The sequence below is a fragment of the Panulirus ornatus genome, chromosome 66, assembly GCF_036320965.1.
Source record: "Panulirus ornatus isolate Po-2019 chromosome 66, ASM3632096v1, whole genome shotgun sequence".
NCBI lineage: Eukaryota > Metazoa > Arthropoda > Malacostraca > Decapoda > Palinuridae > Panulirus > Panulirus ornatus.
In genome coordinates this window covers 15626432-15647431 of record NC_092289.1, presented here as the reverse complement: position 1 = coordinate 15647431, position 21000 = coordinate 15626432, and the positions used below count along the sequence as shown (strand labels likewise).

General features: G+C 44.9%; 1 protein-coding gene across 2 annotated transcripts; it reads right to left on the bottom strand.

Moving 5' to 3' along the window:
- Positions 1 to 554: 554 nt before the first annotated feature.
- LOC139746750 (actin, clone 403) lies at positions 555 to 3380 on the bottom strand. Of its 2 annotated transcripts, none has more exons than XM_071658254.1 (3): positions 3086 to 3380; positions 1967 to 2104; positions 555 to 1675 (listed from the first exon to the last, which is right to left on the bottom strand). In XM_071658254.1, exons 2-3 carry the CDS (start codon positions 2090 to 2092, stop codon positions 671 to 673), a joined length of 1131 nt encoding a protein of 376 aa, XP_071514355.1. In that variant the 5' UTR covers positions 2093 to 2104; positions 3086 to 3380; the 3' UTR covers positions 555 to 670. The 2 variants fall into 2 exon arrangements, with proteins under 2 accessions (XP_071514355.1, XP_071514356.1); XM_071658255.1 differs by lacking the exon at positions 3086 to 3380 and adding an exon at positions 2374 to 2534.
- Between the last annotated feature and the right edge of the window lie 17620 nt (positions 3381 to 21000).

Genomic DNA, 21000 nt, shown 5'->3' with positions numbered 1-21000 from the left:
TATCTTGTTAGCTAGCTTTCTGGTAAGTAACCTGCAATACAACCTCGGCGGTTGTTTGACGCTAGTATTCCGGCTAACATTTTTATATGTACGGGGGATACCAGTGCCTTAATGTCGTTACGGTTATTTGCGGGAGTTGATGAATCATCCGTCATTGAAATACAAAGCAAAAAGTTTCCAACATATTTGGCCTTCCCGTAAGGCTGTCTAATAAAATTCGATTGAGTTGGACTTGTTTACATCAAAAGCACCATACGCTGTCTCGATGCGCAACGAAGTTACCAATGTTTGCTAACAAATGTCCCACATTAATATTAAGGCATCAATTAGAATTGTAAGCACAATCCTAATATATGAATTCTCAACACCAACAAACTTTTCCGTCAGTTATCCAAAGATTTAATGAAATGTATTAAACCTTTTCAATGTTTACTTTAAATCCTTTCAGTCATTATAATCCTGGATTTGTGCAATATCTAACCATGGAATGTTCACTTGACAGAACACAATTCATCCACATACAAGACCAAACCAGGTTAAAAAAAATTAAAGTATTGTAGAAATCAATAGAAATCAATTTATTCCTTTAAATAACATAATCCTTATCACCTAATGGAATAATGTAAAAAAAATGGTTCCATGTACATTAACCTAAATGAAGAATAGGGATTTAGAAGCACTTCCTGTGGACGATGGATGGGCCAGATTCATCATATTCTTGCTTGCTGATCCACATTTGCTGGAAGGTTGACAGGGAAGCCAAGATAGAACCGCCGATCCATACAGAGTACTTGCGTTCAGGTGGAGCAATGATCTTAATCTTCATGGTGGATGGGGCAAGGGCAGTGATTTCCTTCTGCATCCTATCGGCAATACCTGGGTACATAGTGGTGCCACCAGACAACACGGTGTTGGCATACAAGTCCTTACGAATATCGACGTCACACTTCATGATGGAATTATACGTGGTCTCGTGGATACCGCAGGATTCCATACCCAGGAAGGAAGGCTGGAAGAGAGCCTCAGGACAGCGGAACCTCTCGTTACCAATAGTGATAACCTGACCGTCAGGAAGCTCGTAGGACTTCTCCAGTGAGGAGGAAGAAGCGGCTGTAGTCATCTCCTGTTCGAAGTCGAGGGCGACGTAGCACAGTTTTTCCTTGATGTCACGAACGATTTCTCGCTCGGCGGTGGTTGTGAAGGTGTAACCACGCTCGGTAAGGATCTTCATAAGGTAGTCGGTAAGGTCACGTCCGGCAAGATCCAGACGGAGGATGGCATGAGGAAGAGCGTAACCCTCGTAGATGGGGACTGTGTGAGAGACGCCATCACCAGAGTCCAGCACAATACCAGTGGTACGACCGGAAGCGTACAGGGAGAGCACAGCCTGGATGGCAACGTACATGGCAGGGGTGTTGAAGGTCTCGAACATGATCTGGGTCATCTTTTCACGGTTGGCCTTGGGGTTGAGGGGAGCCTCTGTCAGTAGAACGGGGTGTTCTTCAGGTGCGACACGAAGCTCATTGTAGAAGGTATGATGCCAGATCTTTTCCATGTCGTCCCAGTTAGTTACAATACCGTGCTCGATAGGATATTTCAGGGTCAGGATACCACGCTTGCTCTGTGCCTCGTCACCCACGTAGGAGTCCTTCTGGCCCATACCGACCATCACACCCTAAAGGAAGAAATAAAGAACATGAGAACTATAAACCATCTTAAAAGCCCCATCCCAAAAGTAAACCGCCAAACTACATGAACAAGTAACAGGAGACCCTGCTCAATTTCCTTGTCAAAATACAAAAGATTTTGCAAGTAGTAAATTTCCTATAGTGTCAAGTTATGAGGCTTGTGGAATCCTCAAGTTTAAAGGTAAACTCTGACACCTAAACATTTCAATTGCCAAACAAACATTGCGCCCTATGAAGTTTTTGATTTGCTAAACTATATCGCAGAAATGTTCACTCACCTGATGACGGGGTCGGCCGACGATGGATGGGAAGACAGCACGGGGGGCGTCGTCCCCGGCAAAACCAGCCTTGCACATGCCGGAGCCATTGTCCACAACCAGGGCAGCAACCTCGTCGTCACACATTTCGAATTATTACTGTAAGAAAAGGCTTGTATTAAACACTTAGTACCAAGTCTGTCGGAAGAATACAGACACGAACACGCGAAGTCCTAAAGAACACAAGTCTGCTGGATAGACACACACACGTATACAAGTCCACTGAATTACAGACAAGTCCACAAAAGTCGCTCTTATCACGTTACTCGTAGGTGAAGAATACACAAGTCCTTTAAATTTCCCAAGTTGATCGTATTTTCAGCTTATTTTTTTTAAATCCCACACGAACGTCCATATTAGTGTATTACCTAATTAATATCACAGTCACTGACTACGTGCGTTGCGGGACCTGCCCGGAGGGATGTGAACAGCTTCAGTACCCGTGTTGAACTGAGGTCCACGAGTGCCAACCAAAGGCTTATATCCCCCCACCCACCCCACACGTGACGTCATGAGCCACACTCAACAACCCCCCCACTTCTCTCAGACCCCCCCTGGCCGCTCACCACCCCCCCACCTCCAACACTGCCCAACGCCCCATGAGTTACCAAAATGAACTTTCTACTTTTGTGCTTTTTTTCCACCCCCCGGTGCTTGCATAGATAGGTTGACCCAATACACATCTCACACGTTCAAATACAGCCTTGCCACATGAACTTTTCGAACGTAATCTTATGCAATAACTTCAAATCCTTACCTACTTAAGCAACTCTTATTTCAAATTCTACACATTTCCACCACCCTCTTTCAAACCCTTGGCACCAGTACAAAGCTTAAGCCACTTGTTAACCACCTGTTCACCTGCCGAAAGGAACTTTAATGCACTTAACGAAATGAGCACTTCGTTCACCGGCTGCACTTCAACACAAGACACACCCCTAAGAATGCCGGTTACATCTAAATACATCATTATCACTTCGTCCGCAACTTCCACCACAAAAAACCTAATTACATACATTCTATAAACACTTCGGTACAGGATATAATCACCCTATGCTCCCACGTAACAAAGTTACTTACTTGGTCAGGACAACTGAGTATGCGACTGCGTTCCTCCTAGAGGCGATAGCGAGTGAAAGACGTGTGAGCCCTGATACTCCACCTCCAGCAAACTTCAACTTTCCAAAGAGGGGAGGACAGCTAACGTCAATATTTCATTCAAATATTATCGCTTCCTCGAGTACATTACATACACCAAAAGACTTCTACCGGTGACGAAATCCTTTTCTACACGCTATTTGCTATAGAGGTATCGTAAAAACGTCTTAACGAGTTGAAAACAGAATTTGGAAAGTGTCCTCCCCCACTATTTGCCGCAGTGGCCTCTCCTAGCCCCGCCCGGGCAAACGTATATCGCCTTATATGGACATAGCCGGAGCCTGGCCCGCTGATTGGTCGAGGTGACCGTTGAATGCGAGGCGGGAAGAAGAGAACACGCCGTCCCTGTTTACCTTAGTTCTATTCATAATGTTTCCCTTGAAAGGCGCAATTTCACGTCCACGTATTTGGCAACTCGCTCCCAGTTCTGGGATATCTTTGCTACTGCCGTGTGCATATCTTCGCCGTGAACCATTTCATGGTGCTAATTCCATGGGGAATGCGTACTTCAAGCATATTCAGGTACAGTTTCAGAATGCATCGCTCGCCCTGAAACAAAGTGAGAACAATGGCTGGAGCGACTGTACTGGTTCACGGCTGCCAACCGCATACGGACCGCCATGGAGTCGCGCTTTCAGAGGAACCCAAATGAAAAATCCTTGGGCTTCCTTTATTCGGTTACGGACTGAGCGAGAGTCTGTGGTAGCAGAGGGCTTTCATTTGGCCTCAAGTGTTTCCATAATACTCAAGTCTCCATTTTCTACCCGAGTTCCAAGTGAGGGGTGTGGAAGTTCCAAGTTTTGACACTTGTGAGCGATAAGATGGTATTCGCCGTTACAGACATGACCGGCAATATGAGATTTTGTGTTCAGCCTCTTGATTACAATGTACATATCGTGATGATGAATGTCCCTGTGAACTACGTAACCTCGTAATGTACACGTCTCGGGAAAAGGTGACGTGAAGGTATGGACCCATCGTAAATTTAATGCCTTCGAGATTCTAAGGGCAGGCCTCTTGTTTGACAGGAAGGGCTTGGATACATGGCCATATTTGACATTTCCTGGAGATACTGCTGTCGCACTTGCCGTGGAATATCATAATTTCCTGTGAATGTCTAGGGTGTGACAGAGGAGCATTCAATCTATATTCCACCTTTTCAAGTCATGAAGTGTCATTTCTAACCTCAAAAATGCCCGAGTGAATTTCTCCTGCCTTGGTGATTGAAACTCCCAACTTGAGAGTGCCAGAAGCTGCTGCAGTGACGACAGACGAACCTCGCAAATCTTTTTGCTATCGACTCATATATGGTCAGAGAGAGAGAAAAAAAATTAAAAACCCATCGATCGCGTAGTGGGACATAAATTCCCCCCCTCGTAACAGACTCGCCCCATCAGGGTGTGTGAATGAAGGCGGGTTGACGGTGCTTACTGTGTCCTTGTAGGTGTATTGGCGGCCCAAAATCCTTGATACAGTTCCTAGATGGAAGTACTTGCATGGTAACCCGAACAGATGACAAGCGGGAGGCGGCGGCCGAATGTCAGGTCACGTGGTCCAGGGGTTGTTGGAGGAGGGGGGGAGGGGATGGTAGTGGGGGGACGGCACAGTCCCCCCACTCCCTTACTCCTCCTAAACTACCAGTTATTTTCGCAATGTATGAAAGTATAATATAGACATGATTATGACTGAGGTGAGTTTCAGCTTCGTTCCATTCGAGCATGAGTTACGGTGTAACGAGGGCGAGTGGTGGAGTGACAGCTCTAACAACGGGGTTGGAGGTGGGGAGTGGCTGGGTGGGTTATGCGTTTGTATGTTTGCTGTTTGTCCGGTGCTCCCGAGTGCTACATATACATGAAGTGAAATGAGAACTGCTCATTATATGAGTTTGTCCAAGAAGTGTTCATAAGTTACTATTTCTTCAAATGACGAGCCATTTCTTTGGGGGGGAGGGCGTACGATCGTTCTGAAGACCAATTTAGGAACATGCCTGTTATGAATCCAATTTAAGTATTCACTGTATAACACATACATGTCGGTGCCTATATGGAGAACATGGTATTCTACATATGTAAGTGTAAAGTCTGTATCTGTGTACGGGTCCTAGAGTGTGATACAGGCCAAAGGTGTTCTGAGTAATTGTGTGGAAAGTCCAATAATAATTTCCAAATCAGGCCTAACATTTAAAGCCCATGTTGGTCATATATATATATATATATATATATATATATATATATATATATATATATATATATATATATCCACACTATCCCATGTACAGACCTGACTCACGTGTATAACACCCCCTCACATTCCCGGCTCCCTGTGTTCTTGCCCGGGTGTGGAATGACTGAGAGATCCGTCACATTCCTTTTATTCGAACGTGTAGTTGAAAGTTATTGATGTCGTAGCCAAGCACTGATCGTATCCTGATACGAGGCTGAACAGTTTAGTTAATATTCCAACTGGCAGGTGAATGTTCACATTAGCTTTGATGTTCACATTACAGTAGAATGCACAGGTACAAGTTCTTGAAACCCCCACCCACCCTTGATGCAGTAATGTTGTCAAAAGGAGGAAAATGTTCCATCTCCGTTCTCAAGATGGGTGTGGTTAAAAAGTGTTCATCACATTCCTATCCTAAACCTAGTCGTAAAATAAATAATAATCGTCTTATCTTACTTTCCATCTAAAACAATACTACGATGGACTGGAGATATTCTATCTTAAACCTGTGTCATTCAAAATGGCCTACGACAAAGAACAAAATTAAATATTCGTCAGTTCTGATCATGAGTAACATTGCTTCATGCATACTCTACTTTGACGTAAGCTAAGTTTAAATGTTAACTGGATCACACATCTTTGACAAGCTGTAACATTGTGAGCACCTATTGGTGGGGTTCTCTCGCTTTATTGATTTTACAAAATCAATGAAAATCATACGTAAATGATCAATTATTTATGCAGTAACTTTCCCCTCAAGGCACCTCCCACTTCACCACCTCGACACACCGCTGCACACTACAGCTTGAATGACCAAGACTGCTGTTTGGTGACCATTTTGAGAACTTGCCCTCGACGAAGCATGGGGTTCTTCCCACTGGGTGGCGAAAATAATTAAATTATGCTTTGGCACGGAGAGGAATCACGGTGAGGTGGAGGGTGTTGCCATGCGCCGGCGATCCTACCCCCACCACACCCCCTCCCCACGCGCTCCTAACAGTCATGCAAAGGAACTCTGGCTGAGGCTGGATTTCTCGCAGAATGCTGACTGTGCTGCAGGATGGCTGTGTCAAGCTGCTGTGCGCATGACAAGACTTGGCTTAGGAGGCTATCAAAAAAAAATGTAAGGTTTGGAAAGGCCCGTGTGACTCCCACCGAACAGGGTTGGAATACATGTAGGAACTTAGGAAGGCTGTTTGAAATGGTTGTTTGGTGCACACTTTAAAGCCGATCAACTACCATGGTCTACACCAAAAAAAAAAAAATCTAACCATTAAATTTGTTACGTGGCTCTTACTGAAAGGAACTATGAGGGCTTTTAAGAAATTACGACAGTGGGAGTGACTTGTGTTAGTGGGTGGAAATGTATTTGTACATTACCTAACAGGAGCTACTCTGCTGTCACACTGTGGTAAGGGGTAGTTTATGCTGGAAGGTCACGTTCTGCCGTGTGAAGGACTTAACCGTTGAGTTAAATCTGCGCTAAATGATTTAGAAAATAAAAAATATCCTATCGCTGGAGCGGCGCTTTAATTGAAAGCACTCCTACCCATCCTGTGGGGTTTGATGGCGCAAAAAAGAGGGATACAGAGTGCGCAAGAAGGTCCAAGGACTAAGAGCTAGCTTAGGCCTGTAGGGCAGGGAGCTTGGGTAGAGGATTACAACTGTATGAGTTTTGGACCAATGCAGCAGGAGACAGGTTAGGTTCCGCTGGGCTACGATGGTTTTTTTTTTTTTTTGTGTTGTTGCGCTACGCTGCATGACAAATTATACCGTGTGTGTGTGTGTGTGTGTAGGGGAGGGGCTGTGTTAAACCGCTCTTTGGGAACAGGTTTTGTCAGGTAGTGCTGCGAGAGAAGTCTCGTACTTGGCCAAGGCTGTGTTCCTGTATGCGAGTCCGATGTGTGGAGAGTGTGGTTTTGCAGTCCTGTGGAGAAAGAAAAAGAGCAGTGTGTTCCCTTGCTGTTATGCTCTTCGAACACACGACGGTAATGGGGTTGTGTTACGTTTCTGTTAAAGGAACACGACTGAAATGGGGCTGTGTTACGTTTCTGTTAAAAGGATCGGAGGATGTGAATAACATGTTAGTCTAAGAATATGTGCACAGGTGCACGTAGTGGCAGAAAAAAATAATAAAAGCCTGTTAAAGGCGACTTAGAATCGGTAAGAACACCCGGAAAGATGACAAGAACAGAATGTTTGGACGCGGAAGGAGGGAGGGAGGGAAAAAGCCGATTTCGAGCCAAAATGCTGAGTGTGTGAGAGCACCAGAGACGTGGTGACAAAAGGCAACAGGTTCCTCTCGGTGACACGTCACATGGTACAATGTTATCAACAAAACTTGCCGGATAATACGTATCGCATTTCTAGCCCCACATACACACACACACACACACACACACGCATACACACACATATATTATCTGCAACTATATCTCGTTCGTAATTACACATTCCTTGCACTGATAAGTTCACGGAATGATAATAGAGAAAAAAAATTCAATATTTATATATACTGCTGCATTCCAAAATAATACTTGATCCCGTGTGGGCAACAGTGCACAGAGGTGCCTTGACCTAAATTTTGTCCCATATATGGACGCATGGCGGCCGGGCTCCCACGGTTGCGACGCTGAGGTCGGGTCTGATGCCGACATCACCACGAGCGTCGTGTACTATGCGACGGTATTACTCTCCTGTCGCACCGGGTTTGCGTCGCAACTACACACGTATCGATGACCGAACCCTCCCCACCCTTTTTTTTAATTCTGGTTAATCCAGCGACTTTATAATCATTATTATTATTATTACTGACCTGTTAAACGAATCGGTACGTGAAATATCCCCGACCGTTCTGAAATGGCTACAGTGGCGCCCAGCGATACCTTCCCCCCAAGGCCTTGATGGGCGAGAAAGATTTCGACGAGACATAACGAAGGAAGAGGAGTGGGGTACCATGGCCTTACCTGGGCAACACCGACCACAAACTGTCCGTCTCTATCTTTAGCTTGTAGGAGTCGACGAAAGCTTTGAAGCCACCAACATGCACTGCTTAAGCGAAGGATATCTTGAGATTTCACTTGTGAAATTAAAGAAGTTATAAATTTCGATCAGTTACAGAACAGAGAGAGAGAGAGGGGTAATAATATGTCAGACTTAAGTGAACGGGTTTACAAAACAATTTTATGTGTTTAAATGAGCAATGAAATATATCCCAGGCATAATCAAAACTCCAATTTACGAATTCCGTGACCGGTTTAATAACGGCAATAAATTGTTAACGAAGAGGGTGCTCTGATTCCTGTTCACACACACACACACACACACACGCCTGGCATAAGCGAGGGTGTAATGTGCAGACATACACAGGGGTAAAGACATGGTACACACACACACACAAAGTTCAAGAGACGGGGCAACACAAATGTAAAAACTCTCCCTTTAATACACAACTAGTAATCACACATAGACACACACACACACACAGAAAAGGTATTATTTGATCATTTACCATGGCTTCACTTCTGTGATCGGCTGGGGCTGACCATGGACTACCACAAGGCTGTAGATAAAAATTTATTCAGTGACGCACCGCGTGTGGCTGTTCATAACTCGTATAATGAACATTGCAATAGTTTTTTTTTTAACTGATGAAACGCGGTTATGAACATTACATGTGGTGTATTGGATCACGGTTTCAGAAAATGGGGTGTTCATCACTGAGTCTGCCTTGTCCAGAGCTACACATGAACATTTTGGCAGCACCTGGTAAGTCATCTGTCGATAGCTGAGGCTAAGATGAACAAGTTTTGTCCTCACTACATCTGGCTTGTTCAGAACTGATGAACCATTCCCCCTGGCACTATATTCAGAACTTAATAAGATGAACATTTCACCCTCGCTTTCTCCAGATGGTCAAAGCTGGTGAGTATGATCCATCACTGGCTCCCAACACCACTTGAAAGCTGGTGCTGGTCATATGTACGTATGTTCAGACCTGAACATCTAATATGTGGCTGATTTAAGGTCACCTAAAATGTGGCTGTTTTAAGGTCACCTAAAATGTGGCTGTTTTAAGGTCACCTGAAATGTGGCTTTTTAAGGTCATGATAAAAAAAATCTTCAAAATTAGTATGGACATTTCCTCTAAGATTACGTATGACAGTTCAGATTTCGGCACTCCATCAGTGGACATAGCTTCATCGATGTTCAAATGTTGAACGTATTTCAAAAGCTGCCAGTTACACAGCTCATGTGTGGAAACTACGTAGATGTCTGCGTCTATATATTACCCAATACCTCTCCCTCTAATTCTCTCTCTCTCTCTCTCTCTCTCTCTCTCTCTCTCTCTCTAGGAATATATATATATATATATATATATATATATATATATATATATATATATATATATATATTCCTATGAGTCCACGGGGAAAATGAAACACATTTGTTTACCAAATGGTGTCCTAGCTACGTCTCTTCGTTGTATATCAACTGACTTGTATTTCTCTCTTGTGTCTCCCCTGATGATGTGATTATGACACGAAAGTGCACTTGGGAACTTAATGTTTCATTTTCCCCGTGGGCTCATAGGAATATACTTGATCACGCGCAAAATTGTGATCCTTTCCAATATATATATATATATATATATATATATATATATATATATACTTGTGGAGTTCGAGATGCACTGACCACGACGCTTGAGCACGGCACCCTCAGGCCCTTAAGGGAAGATGACTCTCCCTCCTTGGGATTTATGATGACTCGGTCCCTTAACTTGACCCTTGAGGTCTTAAATCAAGGTAGTTTAGGGCTCCTGGTGCGGATACTAACAGGTGGTTTCCGGGTGACAAAGAGAACCCGCAGGGAGTCTAAACAGGTGGTCACGAGCGGACCATCTGTGCTACAGTCTCAGCAGATGGTCACAAGAGGACCAGCTGGCCAGCAGTCTCAACACATGGCCCACTCGTGGACCAGCTGGCCAGCAGTCTCAAGAGGTGGCCCACTCGTGGACCAGTTGGCCAGCAGTCTCAACAGATGGTCATATAACTGGACCGCGTATCCCATAATCTCGATAGACCATCACCAGTGGACCAGCTGTCCCGAAAAGTCTATATTGGCTGTTACTCACCACACCAGCTGCCTCAATGAGTGTGATCAGGTGGTCACAAGTGCAACAGCAACCCCGTAAGAACTTAACAGATGATCCCGAAGATAACATCTGTCCTTTCGGATATCAACAGATGGTTCCGACGGAGGCCTAAGAGTTACGAGTGAACAGGTGGTTAGAAGCCAACCATCCATCACGTTGTAAGTGAAAGGGACAGGTAAGGTCCCTGCATCTTCTGACCACGACGGTACGACCCCGTTGAACAAGAGCCATGATGACCTTGGAGTTGATGGTACGACCATTGGGAATGATGGTGGTGATCTTTGACCTGACCTTTAAGAGTCAGGTCAAATATCATGATAGCACACTAAAGGGTCAGTGCCACTGTGCTCAGGGGTCGTCCCATCTTGTGCAAGGTCGCATGGTCGTGCTCAAGGGTCGTCCCGTCTTGTTCAAGGTCGCATGGTCGTACCCAAGGGTCGTCCCGTCTTGTTCAAGATCGCATGGTCGTGCTTAAGGGTCGTCCCGTCCTGTTCAAGGTCGCATGGTCATACCCAAGGGTCGTCCCGTCTTGTTCAAGGTCGCATGGCCATACCCAAGGGTCGTCCCGTCCTGTTCAAGGTCGCATGGTCATACCCAAGGGTCGTCCCGTCTTGTGCAAGGTCGCATGGTCATACCCAAGGGTCGTCCCGTCCTGTTCAAGGCCGCATGGTCGTACCCAAGGGTCGTCCCTTCTTGTTCAAGGTCGCATGGTCATAACCAAGGGTCGTCCCGTCCTGTTCAAGGCCGCATGGTCGTACCCAAGGGTCGTCCCTTCTTGTTCAAGGTCGCATGGTCATACCCAAGGGTCGTCACGTCCTGTTCAAGGCCGCATGGTCGTACCCAAGGGTCGTCCCTTCTCGTTCAAGGTCACAAGGTCGTGCGCAAGGTTCGTCCCGTGCTGCTGAAGGCCGCATGGTCGTGCTCAAGGGTCGTACCTTCCTGTTCAACGTCACTTCGTCGTGCTCAAGGGTCGTCCCGTTTTGTTCAAGGTAACATTGTCGTACATCCACCATCAAAATGTCGCTTGGATGCTTATTCAAACTTCAATGTCAATCAATAAATAAGCATGATAATGAAGTTATTTATAAAATTATTTCCGGTCATTTAAATCAACCAACAGTAGTGGCACCAACTGTTAACCTACAATAGTGGTGCCAAATGTTAACCTAACATTAGTGGTGTTAAATATTAACCAACGAGTGGTAACAAATGTTAACAAACAGTAATGTTACTTAATGTTAACAAAATAAATAATGTTAACAAACGACATTCTCCTAAATGGTAAATGTTAACAAGAAAAAAAAATGCCACCTAATGGTAACAAAAAATAGTTATCCTAAATGATAAATGTTAACAAAATGGCATTAAATATCAAGCAAAATTAGTGGTACCAAATATCAACCTACAATGGTGGCACCAAAATGTTCAGAAACGCCAATAGCACCAGATGCTCTTGTCCAGCCATGTTACCTGCCCCTCCCCCCAACACATACATTATACAGTATGTTGTACGTACGTATACAGGTAGGCAGGAACGGCCGTGTCCATACGGAAGCGCTGGTCTTTGCGTGTCCATACGAAAGCGATGGTCTTTGTGTGTCGATACGAAAGCGCTGGTCTCTGTGTGTCCATACGAAAGCGATGGTCTTTGAGTGTCTATACAAAAGCGATGGTCTTTGCGTGTCCACACGAAAGCGATGGTCTTTGCGTGTCCATACGAAAGCGCTGGTCTTTGCGTGTCCATACGAAAGCGCTGGTGTTTGCGTGTCCACACGAAAGCGATGGTCTTTGCGTGTTCATACGATAAAGCTGGTCTTTGTGTGTCCATACGAAAGCGCTGGTCTTTGCGTGTCCATACGAAAGCGATGGTCTTTGCGTGTTCATACGATAAAGCTGGTCTTTGCGTGTCCATACGAAAGCGCTGGTCTTTGCGTGTCCACACGAAAGCGCTGGTCTTTGCGTGTTCATACGATAAAGCTGGTCTTTGCGTATCCATACGAAAGCGATGGTCTTTGCGTGTTCATACGAAAGCGATGGTCTTTGCCTCAATACATGTCCTCACACTCCCTACACCATGGTATTATGACCCCCAACCTCCACAGAGAGCTGGTTGCGACTTTTCTGTTTTTCTAAATATACTTTTTTTCGTGCTTAAAAAGTTAGGTTCTAGAGCTTAGCAAAGAATAAAAAAATTCACAAAATCTAGCGCTTAACAAAGAATGAAGAATAATCCACAAAATCTAGCGCTTAACAAAGAATAAAAAAAAAATCCACAAAATCTACCGCTTAACAAAAGATAAAAAAAAAAAGAAAATCCACAAAACCGAATCAAATCAGAGTCTGGTTTACAAGCGCGTAGATGATACTCAAGAGCATACAACAGAATGGTCGCGCAGTCTTAGTATACAAACGTAGAGCTAGCTTAGATACGGTCATGAAAGAGGCGTTTAAATAGATGCGGTCATGAAAGAGGCGTTTAAATAGATGCGATCATGAAAGGCGTTTAAAAACATGCGGTCATGAAAGAGGCGTTTAAATACATGCGGTCATGAAAGAGGCGTTTAAATAGATGTGATCATGAAAGAGGCGCTTAAATACATGCGTTCATGAAAGGGGCGTTTAAATACATGCGGTCATGAGGCGTTTAAATACATGGTCATGAAAGAGGAGTTTGAATAGATGTGATCATGTGAGGCGTTTAAATACAAGCGGTCATAAAAGAGGCGTTTAAATAGATGTTGCCATTTAAGAGGCGTTTAAATATATGCGGTCATAAAAAGAGGCGTTTAAATAGATGTGATCATTAGAGGCGTTTAAATACATGCTCGTGAAAAGGCGTTTAAATAAATCAGATCATGAGAGGCGTTTAAATACATACGGGCATGGGAGAGGCGTTTAATTACATGCGGCCATGAGAGAGGCGTCTAAATACATGCTGTCATGAAAGGCGTTTAAATAGGTGTGGCCATTTAAGAGGCGTTTAAATACATGCGGTCATGAAAGAGGCGTTTAAAGTGGTATATAAAGTATACTAGCAAAGAAAAAGCATACAACCTATAAAAATATGTGAATCTAAGGTTACAAGTTATTTAGTGGACATCACTTGTCGGCATACAGGCAGAGTAAAAGCAGATTCAGAAAGCAAAGTTAGGTATGAGTAGAGTTTGCGTACGTAAATAAAAAAAATCATAAATAGAATTAGCGTACGAGCAGAATTATATGATCAACGTATATCGCCCTCAATCCACTTCTTGCATCTAGTCGGTATAATTTAACCATGTAAAACTATGTCAGCGTATGTACTGAAATACGAACTGTAACATCTTATGTAACATCCACCCACATTGAGGTGTCTGAGTAAGACACTTTGTTGACCCCCGCTCACAGGATGAGAGCATGGGGGGCGCACAATACACACTGGGCCGGGCAAATCAGACCATTCAACATCCTAAAAACGATACAACGAAATGCTACGTAACGAATTAGTGCAAAAATAAGTCATCAAAGACGTAGTAGGCACCAGGTTTCTGTGCCAGTCCTTAAGGAGCAAAGAATTGACACAGAAGCAGCAAACACTCCATCAGTGTGTGTATATATATATACACACACACTGACCCAGCGCCAACAGTTAATATACATCGACCCAGTGTCAACAACCATGACTGACAAAAAGCTCATGATATCTGCTATGAGATCCAATCTCATCTCTTATCTATCTAGCTATCTATCTATCTAAATCCCCTTCGCACATCAACTGTAAAATCAAGTTCACCTTCGCCTTATACACGTCTAGAACTCAGGGCGGGCGGAGTCGCATGCAAGAGTAACACAACGGTCTTATATCCTCGTAACGAGTGTGGAAAAACGCGAGTTGCACCCGCGAGTGTGTGTGTGTGTGTGTGTGTGTACATAACCTCAAAACTCTGGGACATTGTATAATCCAATACCGTCGTCAGTCAACAACTCAGGCTGCATAAGGGCAAAGGTTTTGATACAGAAGCGAAACGCCCCCCAAAAAATGACAAAAGAGCAAATATGATCCAGGCAAACACACTTTGCCGCTCTCGACCCAGTAAACAAAAGCGTTCCAATAGCAGGTGTCGTGGACGGCCACTCGACCAATGAGAACAAGCCAGCCCGAGCTGGTGACTTACACAGGGATGCGAGACTGGGAGGAGGAGGAGGCGGAGAGGCTGGCTGGCTGGCGCTTGCCCGTCTGCGATTCTGATGAGTGAAAGAATAAACACACAGGGAGGACTGGGGAAAATGCCAGTAATCTTCGCCTATTTAACAGATACGCGAAAAAAAAAAAAATAGAGAAAACGAAAAGAAATGGTATATCAGTGTAGGAAAACATGGATATGGAAGATCGTCACAAAAATAAATAAAATCAAAATCCGACTTATCAACTCCCTTCGTCTGACTTCACAACAGTTCTGTCACAATCCTACGTGTCCTACGCGCAGTGTTGGTTCTCCCTCCTTCCTCTTATACACCTATTACTAGTGGTCTGTGCCCCCTTTGGGGAACTGACTGGCCACTTGCGTGTTTCTGCCACTAACGTCTCCACCAGCGCCCACCAACCCGAAGACACAGGTGTCCCCCTTCGACGTCGGCAACGTCGTGTTTGCTCCGTCACCTCCCGCACAACTGAATGGTGAGGGCAGATGATGACAGCAAATTCAGTATTTACCTTCACAGAGCCAGCCAGCCTAATGCTGACACCTCTCCTCTCATCGTATGGCTTTCGATTTCCATATGGACAAGGGCGGCTACCACTTCCAACCCTTCCCCCTTACCGAGAATAAACAACTGGACTCGAATGCCTGAATCAGTCACACAAACAGACACACACACACACACACACAACATGATCATGACGAGCGCGCTCGTCCAGCGGTTACCGCTACATGAGCACCGCTTCATCTTACTGTTATGATCAAACCAGTGTCTGAATTGGCGGCTCTCTCAGTGCAGTCAGATGTCTGGGTTTTAGGTCAAGACATCTTGGCATGATGACAAATGCTAGCAAGTATTTGGCGCATCTATCTATCTATTTAACTATCTATCTATCTATGTGCTGAATCCTTTAGCATGCCAGTTCGACCCTAGAGCATGACGGTACGATCCTTGATAACGACGGTACGATTCCTTTGAACACGACGGTACGATCCTTATGCACGACAATACGACGCTCCTTGAGCACGAATGTACGGTCCTTGAACGCGACGGTGCGATCCTAGAGCACGATGGTACGACCCTTGAGCACGATGGTACGGTTCTTGAACACGAATGTACGATCCCTGTACACGAAGGTACGGTCCATGAACACGACAGTACGATCCTTGAGCACGATGGTACGACCCTTGAATACGATGTTACGATCCTTGAGCACGATGGTAAGGTCCTTGAGCACGAATGTACGATCCTTGAGCACGATGGTACGATCCTTGAGCACGAAGGTATGGTCCGTGAACGCGACAGTACGATCCTTGAGCACTACGGTACAGTCCTTGAGCACGAAGGCACGGTCCTTGAACACTACGGTGCGATCCTTGTGCACAACAATACGGTCCTTGAGCACGATGGCAAGATCCTTGAGCACGAAGGTATGGTCCTTGAGCACTACGAACAACAGCTGAAACATTTAGATCGTCAGTATAAACATAACCAGATGTGACCCTACCACCCTGAGGTGTGTGTGTGTGGTGTGTGTGTGTGTGTGTGTGTGTGGGGTTACTTAAAGACTCCTCCTCCGTGATGACCACGTCGACTATCGTCTGCCTATCCTGTCAGTCAGTAGGCTGTTGGGGCTGTGTAGTGGCAGCAGCAAAGGCTGTGGGACTCTCTCCTGTTCAGTTGTGTCGTGTATATATATAATAAGGCCCGCGACTCATCCTGAGAAAGTACAATGTCTAGTAATCACTTAAAGGCGACACAAAAGAATCTTAATAACATCCCTTTCCACACGTAATGTAGGAAGTGGTTCTTCAAGGTGATGTGCTCTTCCACTTCCCTCTTTCCTGCCAGTTCTTTTAGTAGCGTTAAGTACTTGTTGGTGCCTGTTGTGTCTGCAAGAGTAAAATTCTTCCTGCTGTATGTCTGTCGTGGTTGGGTTGTATCCTAGTTAGGTTGGCCTGGCGGGGGTTGTATCCTAGAAAGGTTTGGCCTGACGGGGTTGTATCCCAACCAGGGATGGCTTGGCAAGGTTGTATTCTAGCCAAGGTTGGGTTGGTGAGGTTGTATCCTAGCCAGGACGGCCTGGCGGGTTGTATCCTTGCCAGGATTGGCCTGGCGGGGTTGTATCCTAGCCAGGATTGGCCTGGCGAGGTTGTACCCTAGCCAGGATTGGCCTGGCGGGGTTGTATCCTAGCCAGGATTGGCCTGGCGAGGTTGTATCCTAACCAGGCTGGCCTGGCGGGGTTGTATCCTAGCCAGGACGGCCGGGCGAGTTGTATCCTAGCCAGGGTAGGCCGGGCGAGGTTGTAGCCTAACTTGGCGGGGTTGTATCTTTCCTGAGGATTGGCCTGGCGGGGTTGTATCCTTGCCTGGATGGCCTGGCGAGGCTGTATCCTTGACAGGGTTTGGCCTGGCGGGGTTGTGTTTATCCTAGCCAGGTTCATGAGCTGTTCAGACGACAGCTGCAAGAGCGAGGGAATGTGACCCCCTCCCTGGCTTACTCATCTACCGTGTGAACCAAGCACCCAGACAGACACAGCTGCCAAAACACACAGACACACACACATCTGGATAAATGTGCAGAGAGCCAAGCACTGTACACACAGTACTACACAGATGTACACCTATCCTACACGCATTTAATGTATAAAACAACTTCACGACACGACTCCGAACCCGCCACAGTACACCACTGCAGCTATCGCTTAGGCTGCATTTACCATACTACCACAACCACTACTACCACTACTACTACTACTACTAATACTACTACTACTACGGCTGCTACTGCTACTATTACTATCACTAGTAATAATAATAATAATAACAGTAATAATAATAATATTAATAATAATGATAATAATAACAATAATAAGAATAATGATGATAATAATAATAACAATGATAATAATAATGATAATAATAATAATAATAATAATAATAATAAAAATGATAATAATAATAACAATGATAATAATAATGATGATGATAATAATAATAATAATAATGATAATAATAATAATAATAATAATAATAATAATAATAATAATAATAATAATAATAATAATTTTTTTTCATACTATTCGCCATTTCCCGCGATAGCGAGGTAGCGTTAAGAACAGAGGACTGGGCCTTTGAGGGAATACCCTCACCTGGCCCCCTTCTCTGTTCGTTCTTTTGGAAAAAAAAAAATAATAATAATAATAATAATAATTAATAATAATGATAATAATCATGATAATAATAATAATGATAATAATAATAATGATAATGATAATAACAATAATAATAATAATAATAATAATAATAATAATAATAATAACAGAAGATCGTGGTCTCTCATACTCTGGGGAAGCAAAATTGAACGACACTCCTACAATATGACAAAAGCCGCTAAGGTTTTAGATGGCAGCTGAATTATGCGCTACCATGCATCACCCTCTGACGATGTCCCGGGATCAGCTGACGTTATCCACAATCCAGGTATCACAATCTACAGAGTGGCGCAAGAGATGGAAGCCTGTGTGCCCAGATCTAGCGAAATCCCTACGAAGAACTTGGCTAAGACTCGAACACCCTCTCCATCTTAAAAACGCACTATACACCATTTGACCATATATATATATATATATATATATATATATATATATATATATATATATATATATATATATATATATATATATATATTCCTATGAGTCCACGGGGAAAATAAAACACGATAAGTTCCCAAGTGCACTTTCGTGTAATAATCACATCATCAGGGGAGACACATCGAAGAGACAAAGCTTCTGGGACAGAGAAGACTGAAGTGTCTGATCCACATCCAAAGTTCTCTGTACTTAAACAACAGAAGATTAAAGAATTCCCATTTTGGAGAGAGAGAGAGAGAGAGAGAGAGAGAGAGAGAGAGAGATGGATGGATGAACTCGAATGGGGCTTGTTGCTCTGTGGTGCCGAACTGCAACTCGAGGAGGACAAGGGATCGCATGCAGTATGAGGTGACGGTGGCGTTGTGGCGTACATACGTGTGTGTGTGTGTGTGTCACACCGACGCTGGTGTATGGTAAGGCACTGGTATCCTTGTATGTGGTAAGTTCATAATTTTCAGCAATGCTAACAGCACCATGAAGGGAGCTGCAACGAAACACAGTCCCAAGAGGCCGAGTTGTGCAGCAGCTGTAATACATGGGGCTGTACAGCATCTGCAGGACATGGGAGTGTACAGCAGCTGCAGTACATGGGAGTGTACAGCATCTGCAGTACATGGGAGTGTACAGCAGCTGCAGTACATGGGGCTGTACCGCAGCTACAGCACACGGGAGTGTACAGCTGCTGCAGTGCATGGGAGTGTACAGCAGCTGCAGTACATGGGAGTGTACAGCAGCTGCAGGACCTAGGACTGAAATGCCGTGGTATGGTCTGGCTCCCTCAACTCTACCTCAGGGAAGACTGGAAATGCTGCCAATATGACGAAGTCTCTAATGGCAACAGATTAAGGTGAGAATGTAGGAATGTATTACGGGCCATCTGGCTCACAAACCTGAGCGTTGTTTTTTGGCCATGTCGGAATAAATAACGGGCCATCTGGCTCACAAACCTGAGCGGTTTTTTTGTGGCCATGTCGGAATAAATAACGGGCCATCTGGCTCACAAATCTAAGCGTCTTTTTTGTGTGGCCATGTCGGAATAAATAACGGGCCATCTGGCTCACAATCCTGAGCGTTTTTTTTATGTGGCCATGTCGGAATAAATAACGGGCCATCTGGCTCACAAACCTAAGCGTTGTTTTTGGCCGTGGAATAAATAACGGGCCATCTGGCTCACAAACCTGAGCGTTTTTTTTTTTTTTTGGCCAAACTCATCATCGCTCTTGCATCTGCAGAAACCACATCCATCCACAGGCAGGTAGATCACCGTGTCTCGTCGTCCTCTATCCTCACTACTTGCCCGAAATACCACCAGAATGCAATATGCTCCTCTCAGTAGCCAGATGAAGAATACAATTCTTTCGAATCAAAATCCATTACTGGTACAAAAGGATTGTATACCGCTCTTACACACAAGAGACTCCGGAAGAAAACCCTACAAGGGAAATACACAACCACCTTTTTTGTTGTCATCAAAAATAACTGGAAAATTTTGAGACTGTCATCCACTTCTTGCATCTAGCTGACGAGGGTCTATAAGGCATTAATTAGGACTTGTGTAGACGTTATGCATTGAGCCAAGTGTGTGGTGGTGGCAGCAATGCATATCATGATGGTCTGGTCCAGGCTGTGGTCTGCTGACAAAGACACTCTTTGTGACCTTTGTCTGTAATCCTTTAGCACTTCCGCTCACAGGATGACCATGGCTGGGCCGAGAGTGTGTGTGTGTGTGTGTGTGTGTGTGTGTGTGTGTGTGTGTGTGTGTTACGTCAAGATTGGCACGCTCCTCTGTGGTGTCATGTGTGGCGTTGGCTACCACTGGATGGTCGTCTGGCCACCACCACTTCCTTCTCCTCCTCCTCCTCCTCCTCTCGAGAAATCCCGAGAAAGTCGGTGAAACAGTGTGTGCAGCGCCATCTGCTCCTGCTGTCGCTGCTGGACGCCTGCCTCACCACCCGTCGGCGGCCTAGGCTACACGCCGGAGGCATGGGACCGCGCGCCAACCGAGGGAGGGAGGGACGTAGGGGAGGTAATGAGGGATGTGTGGGTGAGGCAGAGATGTGAGTGAGGTAGTGAGGGATGTGGATGAGTCACTGAGGGATGCGAGTGAGGAAATGATGGATGTGGTAGTGAGATGTATCGGGTGAGGTTGTGAGGGACGAGGGTGAGGTGGTGAGGGTGAGGTAGCGAAGGGTGTGGGTGAGGTAGGGAGGGAGGGAGGGCGGGGAGACAGAGAGGGATGGCTCAGGATGAAGCGGACCTGAGGATTATTTACCTCCCGTGGGCCCCCGAGGGCGGGTTTCCAAGCGACGAAGTTTCCACGACGACGTCTGAACATCAAAAGATTCAGGTATCAAAAACGCTTCTCAACCTGTACACGGTAAGGAGGGAGAATTCCCTCAAATTTGCAACATTCAAGTATATACAGATTAGAATCTTCAAGTATCTACAGATCAGAATCTTCAAGTATATACCGATTAGAATCTTCAAGCGTTCACAGATTAGAATCTTCAAGTATATACAGATTAGAATCTTCAAGTGTCTACAGATTAGAATCTTCAAGTATCTACAGATTAGAATCTTCAAGTATGTGCAGATTAGAATCTTCAAGTATCTACAGATTAGAA

What these genes read in the sequence shown, in the direction of transcription:
- LOC139746750 (XM_071658254.1), bottom strand. Translation starts at nt 2,092, where the DNA reads ATGTGTGACGACGAGGTTGCTGCCCTGGTTGTGGACAATGGCTCCGGC. An exon ending in TCGGCCGACCCCGTCATCAG is followed by an intron (nt 1,676 to 1,966) that starts GTGAGTGAACAT and finishes TTCTTCCTTTAG; the next exon opens with GGTGTGATGGTCGGTATGGG.